The sequence below is a fragment of the Fusarium coffeatum genome (assembly GCF_003316985.1).
Source record: "Fusarium coffeatum strain FIESC_28 chromosome Unknown BRIP53273_contig_110, whole genome shotgun sequence".
NCBI classification, from domain to species: Eukaryota; Fungi; Ascomycota; class Sordariomycetes; order Hypocreales; family Nectriaceae; genus Fusarium; species Fusarium coffeatum.
In genome coordinates, this window is record NW_022157903.1 from 153,242 (window position 1) to 167,572 (window position 14,331).

Consider the following 14,331-nt stretch of genomic DNA (forward strand, 5'->3'; position numbering starts at 1 on the left):
GGGACAGGCAATCCAGCGGAGTGCATTCGAGATTGTGGCAAGATCAATGACTCTGATCTTCAAACGACATGCAGTCTGATGTCTGTTGATGTTGATGATCGAAGAGATTGACAATGCAACACTACCTTGGCAAAATGTGCGAAGGATCCGTCCATCCATTCCTGATCGGCAAGATCGGATCACTGCTTGGCTGCCGCCTTGGCAGAATTATTCCCGTTCTGACCTGTGAATTGCTTCGAGCTTATGCGCTATGGTCTTGAGTCGCTGCCAAGAGGATGTAGGTATGCATCGATGTGATTGTGATTGATCAATTATGTACAAAAGTCGCTATCATTATTTACTCTTCCCCAACTATGAGAACTTCCCATCCATCAATTTTTAAAGACGTTGCTTCATTATTTACAGCTTGGGCTCAAAGCCAAATGTTGTGCCTGCGATGCGAGGCTTGCCCTGGTTAAAAGGACAGATCTGGAAGAAGCGCTCACGAGAAACCTTGACCATATTGGATCGCTTGTGAGGCAGATCCATCCACTTGTCCTGGTGGAGACCAAATATCATCTCATACTTGAGAACATTCTCACTTGACAGACGAGGCTCGCCGACAACGTTCTCAGTGCGGTGGTCGTCAAGGAACTCATAGTGAATGACACTAGGCCACCAAGCCAAGACGCGATACTGTCCACGGAACTTGTCGTTGCCGACGAGCGAGTGTCTACCGCGATCAAAGTCGAGCGAGGCGTAGTGCTGGCCCATCTTGTCCTCCTTGGCCCAGTACAGCTCAAAGTAGGCGAATGGGATGTCGTTGAAGTAGCCCAGCACGGCGAATTGATGGGGGTCCTCGTGGATGTTCTTGAGATAAGTGCGGTGCTCATCAAGAGTACCAGTCTCCATCCAGCCTGCTGCCACACGGGGGTCGTTCTGCCATGTGTTGAACAGGCCCAGGTGCTCGGGGTTCTCGTAGTCGAGAGCAACGAGGTTGAAGTGCTCGTCAAGTGACGGGATGTAACGGCTGTAGAAGCAGCTACCGGCAGCAGGCTTGGGTGTTCTGCGAGGATGGCGCAGAAGAGTGACGTCGGAAGTAGGTGTCATCACATACTCAAGATGAGGGACGACGTTGGCGGAGTTCCAGGTAGGAAGCCAGATAGGCTGCTGACCCAATGGCGAAGCACATCCTTGCCAGAAGGCGCTTCGCAGGACGAGCACTTCAACACCTGTGCTGGGCGCAGGATCAACGCCCTTGGGAGGCTGAGGCATGTTGATAGCCACCATAGAGAGTACAAGAGCCTTCTCCAGATCCTCGGCACCAGGGCCTTCAAGATGGAAACGGAATTGCTCTACATCAAAAGTGTATGCGAAGAAAGTGTACAGGAACATCCAGGCCTGGGCGAGCGTGGGAGTCTGCTTGTCCCAGCTCAACACCCACACAGGACTTCGTCGCGCGCGCGCATACTCGCGGTTATCAGAATGGGGAATTTTATCAGACTCTGCAATTGGGATACTGGAGAAGACCAAGTCATCACCGTGAAGAGCTTTGGGGAAAGGCTTGCCCTCCTTCACAGAGTCATCTTTGCGTAGACGAAACGACTGCTTTCCCTCAGCGGTGCGCTCCAGATAGTATGTCGTCAGATAAGGCTCAGGCAGCCTAATCTTGATTGGAGACTTTTGCTGGAATGGTTCTGAAGACATATTGGGTGATTTGACTGTTGGCTGTGTGACTGCTGCTAAGCATTGGATCTTTCACATCTCCAGATTTTTATCTTCATTTATTTATACCCCTACTGGACCAATCTCCGTATCAGACCCAATCAGATCAGATAAGATCCTGTGCATCGACGGTCTACCAGAGACGGTAAACTTGCCCGATGCCTACCGTGGTTGATGAAGCCGCGGGAAAGTTGCCGCTCTACGTAGGGGAGTCTCTGTATTGTAACATGAAGCTTCATCCATGGATGAATGTCTGGATCCATGAATGAATGCCCGGTTTGTGCCGATTACCCGCTGGCTCCAGTGATGGTGCCACTGGAACTGCGCTAAAAGCTGACCGAAGTGGGCGGGTTGTGCGCTAATTAAGGCACCGCCAGGAGGTTGTGGGCTCTGGGATTCCTCTTAGGCTCCACTTGTTTGGGCTGCACCTTGATCCATGGATGGAATGAAGCTCGACACAACGAGAGGTTGAACCAGACTCATTGCGACGGTGTTCAGAGTCAATCCAGGAATATTAGAGCTTCAGCGCCATACCCAAAGTTGAGATCTAGGTATGGGACTGTCGCAACGACCCGTTCTGCGTCAGAGGCGCTGTGAAGCTGGTGGCAATGAAGCCCGCCAAGTTATCTTAGCTTCCAGGTTGTCTTGGTGACATGCACACCTAACCTTGGCTTCCACCAGTGCAGAAATGGCGCTGTTGCTGATTTTTATGCATCTGATAAGATTAGATTGATATGGCTAGCTGGTTTCAACTGCCTGATGGGCAATGGTGTCAAGGCCAATGCCCTCAAGCGAAGGCTTAGGGTAAGTTTCGCATGGGGATGTTGACACAGGACGTTTCGTTCATTTACGCGACCTGGTCGAGATGAAGCGAACCATAAATCGTGTGTAGAGTTTATGAGAAACTTTTAAGCCAGAATACAATTCTGAAGGTCTGTATGACGTAGTTGTGGGTGATATCCTTCGTGAAAGTTCAATGAGGTTGTTTGCACACTGATTGCCGACAGCAAAATATCTCGCAGATACTCTCTTGCCTCAATTCTCTTCACATCCTGTTTCGATGTCCGACCGTCTCAATCTGGGAAAAAGGATATCAACATTACTTCGGTCGTGATATCGCAGGCAATCGACCCTTTTGCGAAGCCTGACGCAATCGTGTTTTTGACCCCATCACAACGCGCTCAGCAGAACAGAATCACCATGTACGAGGTTTACGAAGCGCAAACTACAGAGGCACCAGAAGTATCTACTGGATGGACGTAAGTGAATGCAATCTCGTCACTGACAAAGCTTTGTTGCGTGGTATAGACGAGAAGCTTGCTTTCCATATCGCGACGCGTACAAATCTATCCGTACCGAATACCTAGCTTTGGCGCTGTGTCGCCAGAACCTTGAACTATGAATTGGACTACGTCGCGAACAATTAAACAAGCGCTTCTCTACCAATACGTTATGTTTATGTGCGGTGGGCAATGCGATTGTTCGGGTACAGCATTGCAAGGACCTGGCGTTCTTCGCGACGAGCTGCGACAGCTTGACGCGTCGCAACAACGGCGAGGAGCTGGAATGATCTTTAAGCTGGGGCTCAAGCATTTGAGTATTTGCGTTGGCCCCAATTGACAGCACAGGTTTTCCTACGGCTAGGCGCGACGAGCAAACCTGTACTGTCTACTTGTGCAGCATGATGGGTGACGACGGACGCGCATTCTTGGCTGAGGCTTTGCAAGCCGATCCAGAATGCCCAGAAACACGTCGCACCCGGCAAAATATACAGCACACCCACAACCTAGTACAAGCTACCCGTGTCTGGGATATACCCGACCACTTGGCGCCTTCTGGACTGATAACTCAGTGGACAGCGACTCTTCCGCTCTTGTTTGTTCAGCAATTCGTGTTCGGGACGATGGAGAAGCGCGGGCGCGGTCGAGAGGCTGGAACTACCGGTAGTACCGGGAAATGTGTATTAGCCAAGTCCAAAGCAAACTACCAAGCCAACCTGCATTAACACAACCGCTGATCATCTCCAAGCTCCCGAGTTGGGCGTCATAGCTTTCGTGAAAAATTCTGCTGGATCCAGTTTGATGGACCCCGATCTCGGTGCTGCGTTAGCATCATGCACGATCATCAAATGTATTGATTGCCTCGTGCATGTGATGCGATGGATCCTCGTTATCAGATGTGATTGATTAGATTCTTCAAACGGTTCATTCCGTAGCTTCCACGCCAAAAACGATCGGGCCATGTGCGTGCTGAGGGGTGTGTCGGAGATCGACCAGCCAGGGAACTCCAACACCGGCTTGGGTTGCATCGCGCCGGTTTTTATCTGATCGGAAGAAATTCTCCCAATGATGCTGGCCATTGAGATCCCTCGGCTTCATCAGATAAACCGCGTAAGAAAAGATCCATCGTCGGATGCATTTCGTTGGAGCACATAAACGATTCGTGTGACAAACTCTCCCAGCGCTGTATCCCACTATTCTCTAGCGACTCATTCACTATGGCACAGCACACCTTCAACAAACAGCCACCACAACAAAACTATGGCATCGTTTCATTCCCAGCAGATCACGTTATGCTTGTGGTCTTCAACAGACCAAATGCTCTCAATGCAATGACCAGCGACGCAGAATATGAGCTCGAAGCTCTTTGGGAGTGGTACGACAATGAGCCCTCCCTACGATGCGCCATCGTGACAGGCGCTGGACGAGCATTCTGCGCAGGCATGGACCTCAAGGAATGGAACCAGATTAACCAGCGCAAAAGAGATGGCATACCCGAGAAGCGACCGATGGACCCGCCCTTGACGGGATTTGGCGGCCTCTCGCGCAGGAGCGGAAAGAAGCCCATCATCGCTGCAGTTAACGGCTTGGCTATGGGAGGGGGTTTCGAGATGATCGCAAACCTCGACCTCATCGTCGCTGCAAAGAGTGCTGTCTTTGCCCTACCTGAGGCCAAGATTGGTGTCGTCGCTAATGCAGGCTCCCTGCCGAGACTAGCCAGGACGATTGGGCGTCACAGAGCGACGGAGATGGCTTTAACGGGACGCAGTATCAGCGCTGCAGAAGCCCGCGAGTTTGGCATCCTCAATGCTATCACTGAAGATGCCCCGGCGGATAGCGACGTGCTGGAGCGGCCAGTGGTGAAAAAGGCCCTCGAGTATGCGGCTGCCATCATCAGCAATAGCCCCGACAGTGTGATCGTGTCTCGGGCGGGTATCCTTGCAGGCTGGGAACATGGGAGCGCCGAGAATGCGGTGCGGGTGCACCGTCAGACATGGGATGCTGTCATGGCGGATGGACACAACTTCCATGAGGGCGTGCAGGCCTTTGTGGAGAAGAGGAGTCCGAGATGGGTGGACAGCAAGCTGTAGTCTAATGGATGCAGTAACTGTCAGTACCACGGTTGTTGAGGCATTTTCTCTCTTTTCGTGTCTTCTATGTACCTCCTTGCACTTATGTCATTCGATTGAAGCTAGCAATGTGAAGCATCCATGGTAAAATGCACCCGGCAATTGAAGAAAAAAGAGCTCTTTGCTCCTGGTGGCTTTTTTGGTGTGACGCCATCTTTTGTTAGGGTCCCGATCCTTGTTAATCAGATCAGATAATGGACTTATCAATCACCCCACCCGAAAAGTTCGCCTCGGCTTCATCTCCGTTATTCTTCGCATCGCGTCCCCGCCAGCGTGTCGATTATTACTGCTTGCCGTATAGTAAAAGACGAAATGAAACCCTGTTTCTTTGGGCTGCCATGGTGCAGCGCAGTGGAGGCCCGAAGAGGCTGCAAGTCGACAACTCGAGCGAACAATGAAGTGACAGAGTCGGGGTCGCTTTGCAGCTGTCGGACGATTAGATGCACGAACAAAAAAGGTGGATGATCCTTTTACCGGTGACCTGGGCATGTCTCACACCCATGTTTTACACTGCAAGCCGTTTGATGCGAACGCTGCTTCCTTCTACGCAGAAGGAAGCAGCCTCATTCACCTTCCCAAGTTCGATGCCGAAGCCGCCCACCGCGTCTCCCAACTTCTTCAAAGCCCACTAGTCTTGTCTTGTGATGGAGCTTCTTCCAACAGTATGCCAGGATCTTTCTTCAATTGCCTCGTCTCGCTAACCCAGTCGCGCATAGCTCCATCTCTGCGTGGGTCATCCACCATCATCTCCATCTCCTTACGTCCTGTACCTCGATTCACGCCCGGCTTAGCGTGCCGTGATCAACAAATGGAAGGCGACAAAAGCTCCGAAATGGACACCCTCCGAAGTCGCCCACGATGATGATGCCCTGGGGATGGGACCCTGAAACGAAAACGGCACTCTCGATACCTGGTGTGGAAGGCTTCAAAGGTACCGTCCCAGTCCTTGCATTACCCGCGCTGGCCAGACCAGACCCCCCACATGCGCTTTATACAGGGCAAGAGGGAGAAAAGGCTCTCTTTCGATACGTAATGAGGTTCCTGCATGTGAAGTTGGGTGGAAGTCTACAATAAAATAGTGGAGGTGTTCATGTGAAGCCTCGATAGGTATGGACGCACATTTGCATCTGCAGCCTCATACTTGACTGCAAAATAGCAAAATATTGCCCAAACTCCCGAACTCTTGGGACAATATCTCATTTAACAGAAGCCGACTATCTTGAAAGAGAGATAGGAATCACAATGACAGAGCTTCAATCACAAGAGAAGCCCCAAGCAAAGGGTGTCCGTTATGACGTACCCGTTCTGCGCAAACACCATGAACAAGGTAGCAACGGGCTTGAGATCCTACTATTAGCATGGTCACTTCTTCTGTATCGACATAACCACGGAAATCATGTCGAGTTCTCGTGGGGATTGAGCGAGATCGGGTCTACCACATGTCGCACCTTCACACTCAACACAGCCAAGCTGCAATGGGAGGGCAGCAACTCTGTCGCATCAGAGCTAGACGTGTTCAGAACATATTTGCATCAAAAGCTACAGTCTCAAGGACAGGTCAAGACGGAGGGCTGCAGGTTCTTCTTCAATGACGAGGCTGCGCCCGGTGATTTGGTCAATGAAGTAAACGAGGATGGTGATATTTCCGTGAACTGGGTAAGCCTCTTGCTTCAAACCAATCGTACGCCAACTAACAGGGTGTGTGATACAGGGAAATGTCCAAATACAAGCGACGCTCGAAGAGGATACTCTCTGCCTCCGACCAACATGGCGCGAACCCCTCGGCGCCGAATTTCTCGCGAACCACTTCGCCCAAGCCCTCGTCGAAGTCCTCAACACAACCCTCGCCAGCCCCGACTCAACACTACACTCCGTTCTACCACTCGGCGAGCTAGACAAGTCCGTGATATGGAATTGGAACAAAGACCTTCCCCCGCCAGTGCCGATGTGCATCCACACCTTGATCTCCGAGCAGGTGAGATGGCGGCCCGATGCGCAAGCCATTTGCTCGTGGGATGGTGACCTTACATACGCGGAGATGGATAAATTTTCGACGCTTCTTGCGCAGCATCTTATTGATCTCGGCGTTAAGAATGGCGATATCGTCCCGCTGTGCTTCGAGAAGTCCAGATGGACCACTGTAGGTGTCATGGGCGTTATCAAGGCGGGCGCGGCATTCGTGCTCATGGACCCAAGCCAGCCTATTCAGCGACGACAGGTTATGGCGCAGCAAGTCAAAGCGACACATATTCTCACCTCGAGAGACCAGGCGAAATACGCATCCGAGATCGCGCCCGAGACGAAGCATGTCATCGTCGACATGGAGTCCTTTAACTTCCTCGACAAGACCATCGAAGATCCCATCAGAAAACTACCCGAAGTGCCACCCAAGTCTCTTCTATACATTATATTCACATCTGGAAGTACCGGAACACCTAAGGGAGTCATGCTCTCCCATGAAACATATACCGCCAGCGCGCTCGCCCGAAGTACAGGTATCGGTTACTCCAATACATCGCGATCGCTCGACTTTACCTCATACGCCTTCGATGTCAGTATTGACAGCATTCTATGCACTCTTATTCGCGGTGGATGTCTCTGCATTCCCACAGACATGGATCGTGTGAATGATTTGAGCGGCGCGATTCGTCGCCTCAAAGTCAACATGGTCAACATCACACCCTCGGTCGCACGAATCCTAGACCCCGACATTATCCCCTCACTGAACAGTCTTGGCATCGGTGGTGAGGCTTGCTCAGCTGGCGACATTGCTATTTGGGGTCAACACACGCGAATCGTCATTGGATACGGTCCAGCTGAATGTACGATCGGATGTACTGTCAACCCCAGTGCAGCAGGCAAGCCGTACGTCAGCATTGGTCCTGGTACTGGCGCATGCATTTGGCTTGTTGATCCTGACGACCACAATAAGCTTGTTCCAGTGGGCGCAGTTGGTGAGCTGCTCGTCGAGGGCCCTCTTGTTGGTCAAGGATACTTGGGTGACCCGGAAAAGACAAACGAGGCCTTCATCCACGACCCCGAATTTCTCCTCGCGGGCACGGGTGGTATCCCTGGGCGACGAGGCCGTCTTTACAAGACAGGCGACTTGGTTCGATACGATCCCGATGGAGAGAAAGGTTTCATCTTTGTCGGCCGCAAGGATACTCAGATCAAGCTTCGCGGACAGCGGGTCGAGCTGGGCGAGATTGAACATCACATCAAGAACCTGCTTCCCTCAGGCGCCGAAGTCGTCGCTGAGATTATCGCGCCACGGAACCAGAGCAAAGAGTCGATGCTGGTCGCTTTCATCGCGGATCGTGAGACCAAGGATGATGGGGATGCACGCCCGATTGACTACGCGCCTCGATTCCGCGATGCGCTCGAGTCGCTGAACGACAAGCTGTCTAAGGTTGTTCCCGTGTACATGGTTCCTACACAATACATTACTCTCTCCAAGATCCCGTATCTTGTGTCTGGAAAGATTGACCGCAAGTCGCTGCGTGCCCTCGGCGCCGAGATCTCCGCCAACATGCAAGCTTCCGCAGCTGTAAATGAGAGCCCTGAGATTCGCGAACCAGAATCTGAATCTGAGTTGTTCCTGCGCGACTCATGGTGTCGCCTTCTCGGTCTCGAGTCTAAGCAAGTCAGTACGACGCACAACTTCTTCACGTCGGGCGGCGACTCAGTCCTCGCCATGAAGCTGGTGCCAATTGTGCGAGACTGGGGTTACACGCTCTCCGTTGCCGACATCTTCAACTACCCAGTCCTTTCCGACATGGCCAAGTCTATGCAGAAGGGCGACAACAGCAAGGGCATAGACATGCAGATCCCCGAGTTCTCGCTACTCAAGGATGGAATGGACCATGATGCTTTGTGCGCTGAGGCGGCTGAGCAATCTGGGTGCGACGTCAGCGCAATCGAGGACATTTATCCTTGCGCGCCTATGCAGGAGATTCACATGGCGTTCTACACGCGATCAAGGGAGAACTATGTCGCGCAGCGCATCGCCGACATTCCTTCTTCCAGCTCAATTGAGAAGCTCAAGTCAGCTTGGAATGTTGTGTACAAAGAAAGTCCAATTCTTCGAACACGCATCGTCGAGTTCAAGCAACATGGCTTCATGCAGGTCGTTGTCAACGAGTCTCTCCAATGGAGGGAGGTAGACTCCAGCTTAGAAGACTTCCTGGAAGAGGACAAGAAGGAGCCCATGTCGCCCGGCGCGCATTTGTCTCGCTTCGTCATCGTCACTGACAAGGCTTTCAACAAGCGCTACTTCGTGTGGACAGCTCATCACGCTATTTACGATGGCTGGTCAACGGATCTCATTGTTGAGCATGCGCGTGCTGCATACAAGGGCGAAGAAGTTTCTCGACCTGCTCAATTCAAGCACTTCATTCGATACCTCGCCGAGGACTCACGCGAGTCTTCCAAGGATTACTGGAAGACACAGCTTGCAGGTGCTACAGGACCTCAGTTCCCATCTCTGCCGTCGCGGTCTTATATTCCCGACCCGACTTCCCTGACTGAGCGCTTCATTAAGCTTGACAAGGCTGCCAAGTCGGACATCACCATTGCTACTGTCATTCGCGCCGCTTGGGCTCTACTGGCGTCTCAGTACTCTATGAGCGACGATGTTGTCTTTGGCGAAACCTTTATGGGTCGCACTATTCCTCTTCCTGGCGCCGAGTTGATTGAAGGTCCTATTCTTGCTACAGTGCCTGTACGCATCCGTCTCGATCGCACCACTACCGTGCAAGACTTCCTTCGAGCTGTTCAAGAACAAAGCGTCGCCCGCGCTGCGCACGAACACCTTGGTATTCAACACATCCGACGACTCAGCGAAGACGCTCAGATTGCTTGCGAGGTCACCATGGGCCTTGTTGTGCAGCCTCAAGACCCCGATTCAATTGAGAATGAGAGTGACGCGCTTCCATCATTCCGTGGTGGCGATGCCGCTCTCGAAGCTCTGCACTTCAACTCATACCCTCTCATGCTGGCTGTGTCCATGCAAAAGGCAGGTTTCCGTCTTTTGGCAAGCTTCGACTCAGACCTCTTGAGTCCTGTTCAGGTCGAGCGTGTCCTGTCACAGTTTGAGGTGGCGATTAACCAGCTGCGTGGAGATATGGCACGTTCGTTGAATGAGCTCACATGCCTGAGTGATGAGGAGCTTGGCCAGATTTGGGAGACGAACAAGCACGCGCCTGTCTCCCCCAAGGAGATTTCCAGGTTTTTGTCTACGGGCGACAAATACCCCACCACCCAATATGTTCCTTGGGTGGTTCAGCCCGGCAACGAGAGACTTCTCATGCCACTTGGAAGCACCGGAGAGCTTCTTGTAGAAGGTGTCGCTACAGGCGCCGAAGCCGATGTCGTGGATACTCCCGAATGGCTCAAGGAGGGCGCTATGGGCTACCCAGGCAGACAGGGCAAACTATCCCGCACTGGCGACCTTGTCAAATATGCAGATGACATGACCTTGGTCTTTGTCGGTCGCAAAGACGCCATGGCTAGCGTTGATGGTCGAGTAGTTGACCTCAACGCTACCAATCTCGAGCTCAAGCGTTTGCTTCCCAATAATGTTGAGGTTGCCAGCAGGCTATTGGTTCCCAAGGGCTCAAGTAGCCAGATGCCTGTCGTTGTCGCATTCATCAAAGAGACTCCTCCCAAGGATGCACAATCGCTTAAGCTTGATGTCAAAACTGGCGATGCTTCCTTGCCCTTGTCGCCAGCTCTTTCGGTGGAGCTTGCGACCGCCATTATTGGCCTTAACAAGGCTCTGGTTGAGACTCTCCCACCCTACGCAATCCCTTCAATCTGCATTCCTCTGGGCGACCCAGCAAACATCGAGAAGCTTGACAGTGTAGCCGATGACGTTACACTGTCTCTGGTTGTGGAGTTACGCAAGGCTTTCGCGTCTCTCAAGAAGACCATCGCAGACACTACTGTCCTGACCACGAAGGAGCGCGTTCTTCGTGCCTCATGGTCAAAATTCCTCGGCATTGAAGAGGAGAAGCTCTCACTCGATGACAACTTCTTCCGCCTAGGTGGCGACTCCATTGTGGCGATGCGCATGGTTTCAGCCCTGCGACAAGAAGGCTACCGTCTGTCTGTCGCGAGCATCTTCCAGAACATGCAGCTTCGGGGCATGGCTAACTCACTGGTTGGGGTGTCGACAGAGAGCGACGAGACAGCTAAGAAGTACGCCGCCTTCTCATTGTTGGGAATGAAGGATGTCGATAGCTTGTTGGCACAAACTATCCAGCCTCAATTGGCAGACTCGAGATGGAAGATCCAGGATGTTTTGCCTGCCACTGGACCCCAGACTGGCGACGTCAAGCAGTCGGTGTACGCGCCGCGAAGCTCCGTTCAATACAACATGCTCTACCTCGACCCATCAATTGACACTGCCCGACTGGTCGATAGCTTCCAGTACCTCGTTTCGCAGCATGCTATCCTTCGAACAGTGTTTATTCAGAACGAAGGACAGACTTTTCAAGTCATACTCGATGATCTGAAGGTTCCCGTAACAGAGCAGAATGTCGACGGTTCAATTGATGTCGCCGCCAAGCAGCTTGTCGAAACGGACGCTAACAACAGCACTGATCTCGCATTTGGCTCCTCTTTCATCCGACTTTTCGTCCTCCGTGGCGAGAAGGAAAACGCATTCATGATCCGAATCTCTCACGCTCAATACGACGGTGTCTCTCTGCCAGAGCTCCTCCGTCAACTCGAGCTTCGATACAGAGGCCTAGAGATCCCATCCTCAGAGCCTTTCCAGACCTACATTCAACACCTCTCGAGTACCAAGCCCCAGAACGTCGAGTACTGGCGCAAGACCCTCCAGGGATCCTCGCACACCGAGATTGCCCCTGCCGCGGACCCTCAGCAGAAGACCGCTTTCATGACAAGAGATGTGGACATCTCTGGAGCCTCACCCGACACCACGCACGCGATGCTGCTGACTGCAGGCTGGGCCAAGGTCCTGTCTCAGCACCTCAATGTGTCAGATGTTACCTTCGGTGGCATTGTATCCGGTCGCGACGTCGACGTCCCTGGTATTGACACCATCATGGGTCCTTGCTACCAGTACCAACCTGTCCGTGTCAAGTTCGAGCCCAACCTGACAGCATTGCAACTTTTGGACTCTGTACGAAGCCAATCCCTCGAGGGTAGTCAGCGCGCCACTCTCAGCTTCCAAGAAGTCCTCAAGGAATGCACAGGCTGGCCTGCAGACACTCCCTTCTATGGGTCTTTCACGAACCACCTCAACAAAGAGTTCTTCGACTCAATTCCCTTTGCTGGAACAAAGTGTCGCGTAGATTACTCCATTCCTCACCCCGAGCCTGCGACACCGCCCCGCGTTGTGTCATTTGTGGAGAATGGTAGAGCGCAGATCGGTATTGAGGCTGACGAGGAGCGACGCGAGTTTTGGGAGGCGCGATTGGAGGAGTTGGCCCTCGCTGTTGAGAGCTTCATCAGGAACCCCGAAGCGCCGATCTAAAACTTTACCTATCACTATTTATTTACGAATTGACGGGCGTTTCTAATTGTTCAAAAACATTATCTTCATTTAATCCTGCTATTGTCTTGTGATTGCCACTCTGTGGCTTACATTTTCGCAGCCGCTACGTTCACAGCTCGTCCGAGACGGGCTCCTCGTCCTCTCGCTGGAAGCCGCATCCAGTTCTATCTTTGACGAGATCAGATGGCTTGAGCTCCACCAAATGTCCGTTGTCAAGATAATCCTTCACATTGATACCATTTCCAAGGAAGAATTGAACGCCGAAGCCTGGCTGGCCGAACCAAGGTCTAATAGGGCCGGCTTGAACAGTGAACATCCTGGTCACGTTGTAGACGTGGTAGTTGTTTGGGAACTCCTTGTTGACATCGTTATCGAGGTTCTGAGGGTGGAGCGCTCGCTGCGCAAAGGGAGCGGTAGCAGGGGAGATGTAGCGACCTACGTATACTCGTCAGATCTTGTCAATTGAAGAGCACCAGGCTTACTTACCAGTGTTGTAGCCAAAACGGTCTACCAGCGTACCGGGCATCAAGTCTATGTTCGACTTGACAGGAAGTTTCTCCTCATCCAGATGGAAGCCGTACTTCTCAGGATAGATCCATCCCGCCTCGCGACCGTCGGGTCCCTGTGTGGAGTTGTACCACTTACCAAGGAAGTCGTTGGGAGAGAGTCCTCCAAAGCGGTCGTAGCCAGTAACGAAAGTTCCAAGAGGAAGCTTGGTGGGAAGTCGGCTAGGACCAAGACGCTTGTCACCGCAAATGTAATCGCTGGCGAGAGACTTGTTGTATCTGATGTTGTCACCGGAGCAGTTGCAGCTTCCTTCTTGAATTGCTGGAGCTTTGGCGAGGTAATGGTCCTCAGGGAGGTATATGGCCAGAGCACTGGTCGCAAGGGACGAGATGAAGATGGACTTGAACAACATGATGGCGGTATTACTGAATGACGACAAGGTACAGCCGAGTTCATCAGCTGTCGTTCGAGCTGGAGACGTCGCCTTCTTATAGCCTGACCAAGAGATTGGGCAATGCACTACTACGCATACTGCTCATAGCACATGCATTTTTAGCCCTTGCCCAGCATCTCAATTGCCAGGACTACTCCCTGGTTTGTCTCAACCAAGCAGACTAAAGCGTGAAGATCGCTCAGCCGTGTCTCAATCGCCCCTGATCCCCGCACGGGATAAGGCCCGTCACCGCACTTGAGGTCCGATCCGTCGTTAGCTGCGGCAACCATCAAGGCATCAGCTCTGGAATTTTCATCGCGCATCAATAGTTTCGCGTTGCTGAGAATATCATTCAAGCCAATGTCTCACCTCGCTATATCTTACTGGTCACTACCCCTGCCTCCCCCAGAGAACTATTGAGACAAGCCTAGCTCCATTGGACCGTGTGGCTGGCTGAAAGGCCAAAGCGGCTGGAGTTGCAGTCAGGAACTGCCGCCATTGGCACGTTTCCTTGTGGATGTTTTTGTTCTTCGCAACGAATGCTGCTCATCAGTAATGCTGAGTTCCAATGGGAATGTGACGATGGCTGAAGATCCCGGAGATACGGACGAAGACCCGCCTCTAGTAAGGGAGAGTTTACAAGCCTTTTCGTGTTATTAGCATCGGAATGAGATCACAGATCAGCATGTGAGTGTGAGGCAGCTTGCAGGTACCTGGAGTTGGGATATCCTCGTCATCAGAGGGTGTTGCATCGGA

The 14,331-nt window shown here is 52.3% G+C and overlaps 4 protein-coding genes across 4 annotated transcripts; 2 read left to right on the plus strand and 2 right to left on the minus strand.

Annotated features, from left to right (window-relative positions):
• Positions 1-399: 399 nt before the first annotated feature.
• On the minus strand, positions 400-1,686 carry FIESC28_05074 (uncharacterized protein; the record flags this gene model as incomplete). Its single annotated transcript, XM_031159221.1, has 1 exon — positions 400-1,686. One exon carries the CDS (start codon positions 1,684-1,686, stop codon positions 400-402), a length of 1,287 nt encoding a protein of 428 aa, XP_031016721.1.
• A 2,515-nt stretch (positions 1,687-4,201) lies between these two features.
• FIESC28_05075 (uncharacterized protein) lies at positions 4,202-5,074 on the plus strand (the record flags this gene model as incomplete). Its single annotated transcript, XM_031159222.1, has 1 exon — positions 4,202-5,074. One exon carries the CDS (start codon positions 4,202-4,204, stop codon positions 5,072-5,074), a length of 873 nt encoding a protein of 290 aa, XP_031016722.1.
• A 1,281-nt stretch (positions 5,075-6,355) lies between these two features.
• FIESC28_05076 (uncharacterized protein) lies at positions 6,356-12,614 on the plus strand (the record flags this gene model as incomplete). The annotated part of the gene is made up of 2 exons (XM_031159223.1): positions 6,356-6,769; positions 6,825-12,614. The coding sequence occupies 2 exons, from the start codon at positions 6,356-6,358 to the stop codon at positions 12,612-12,614; spliced, it is 6,204 nt and encodes a 2,067-aa protein (XP_031016723.1).
• A 130-nt stretch (positions 12,615-12,744) lies between these two features.
• Positions 12,745-13,554, minus strand: FIESC28_05077 (uncharacterized protein; the record flags this gene model as incomplete). Its single annotated transcript, XM_031159224.1, has 2 exons — positions 12,745-13,070; positions 13,122-13,554. 2 exons carry the CDS (start codon positions 13,552-13,554, stop codon positions 12,745-12,747), a joined length of 759 nt encoding a protein of 252 aa, XP_031016724.1.
• Between the last annotated feature and the right edge of the window lie 777 nt (positions 13,555-14,331).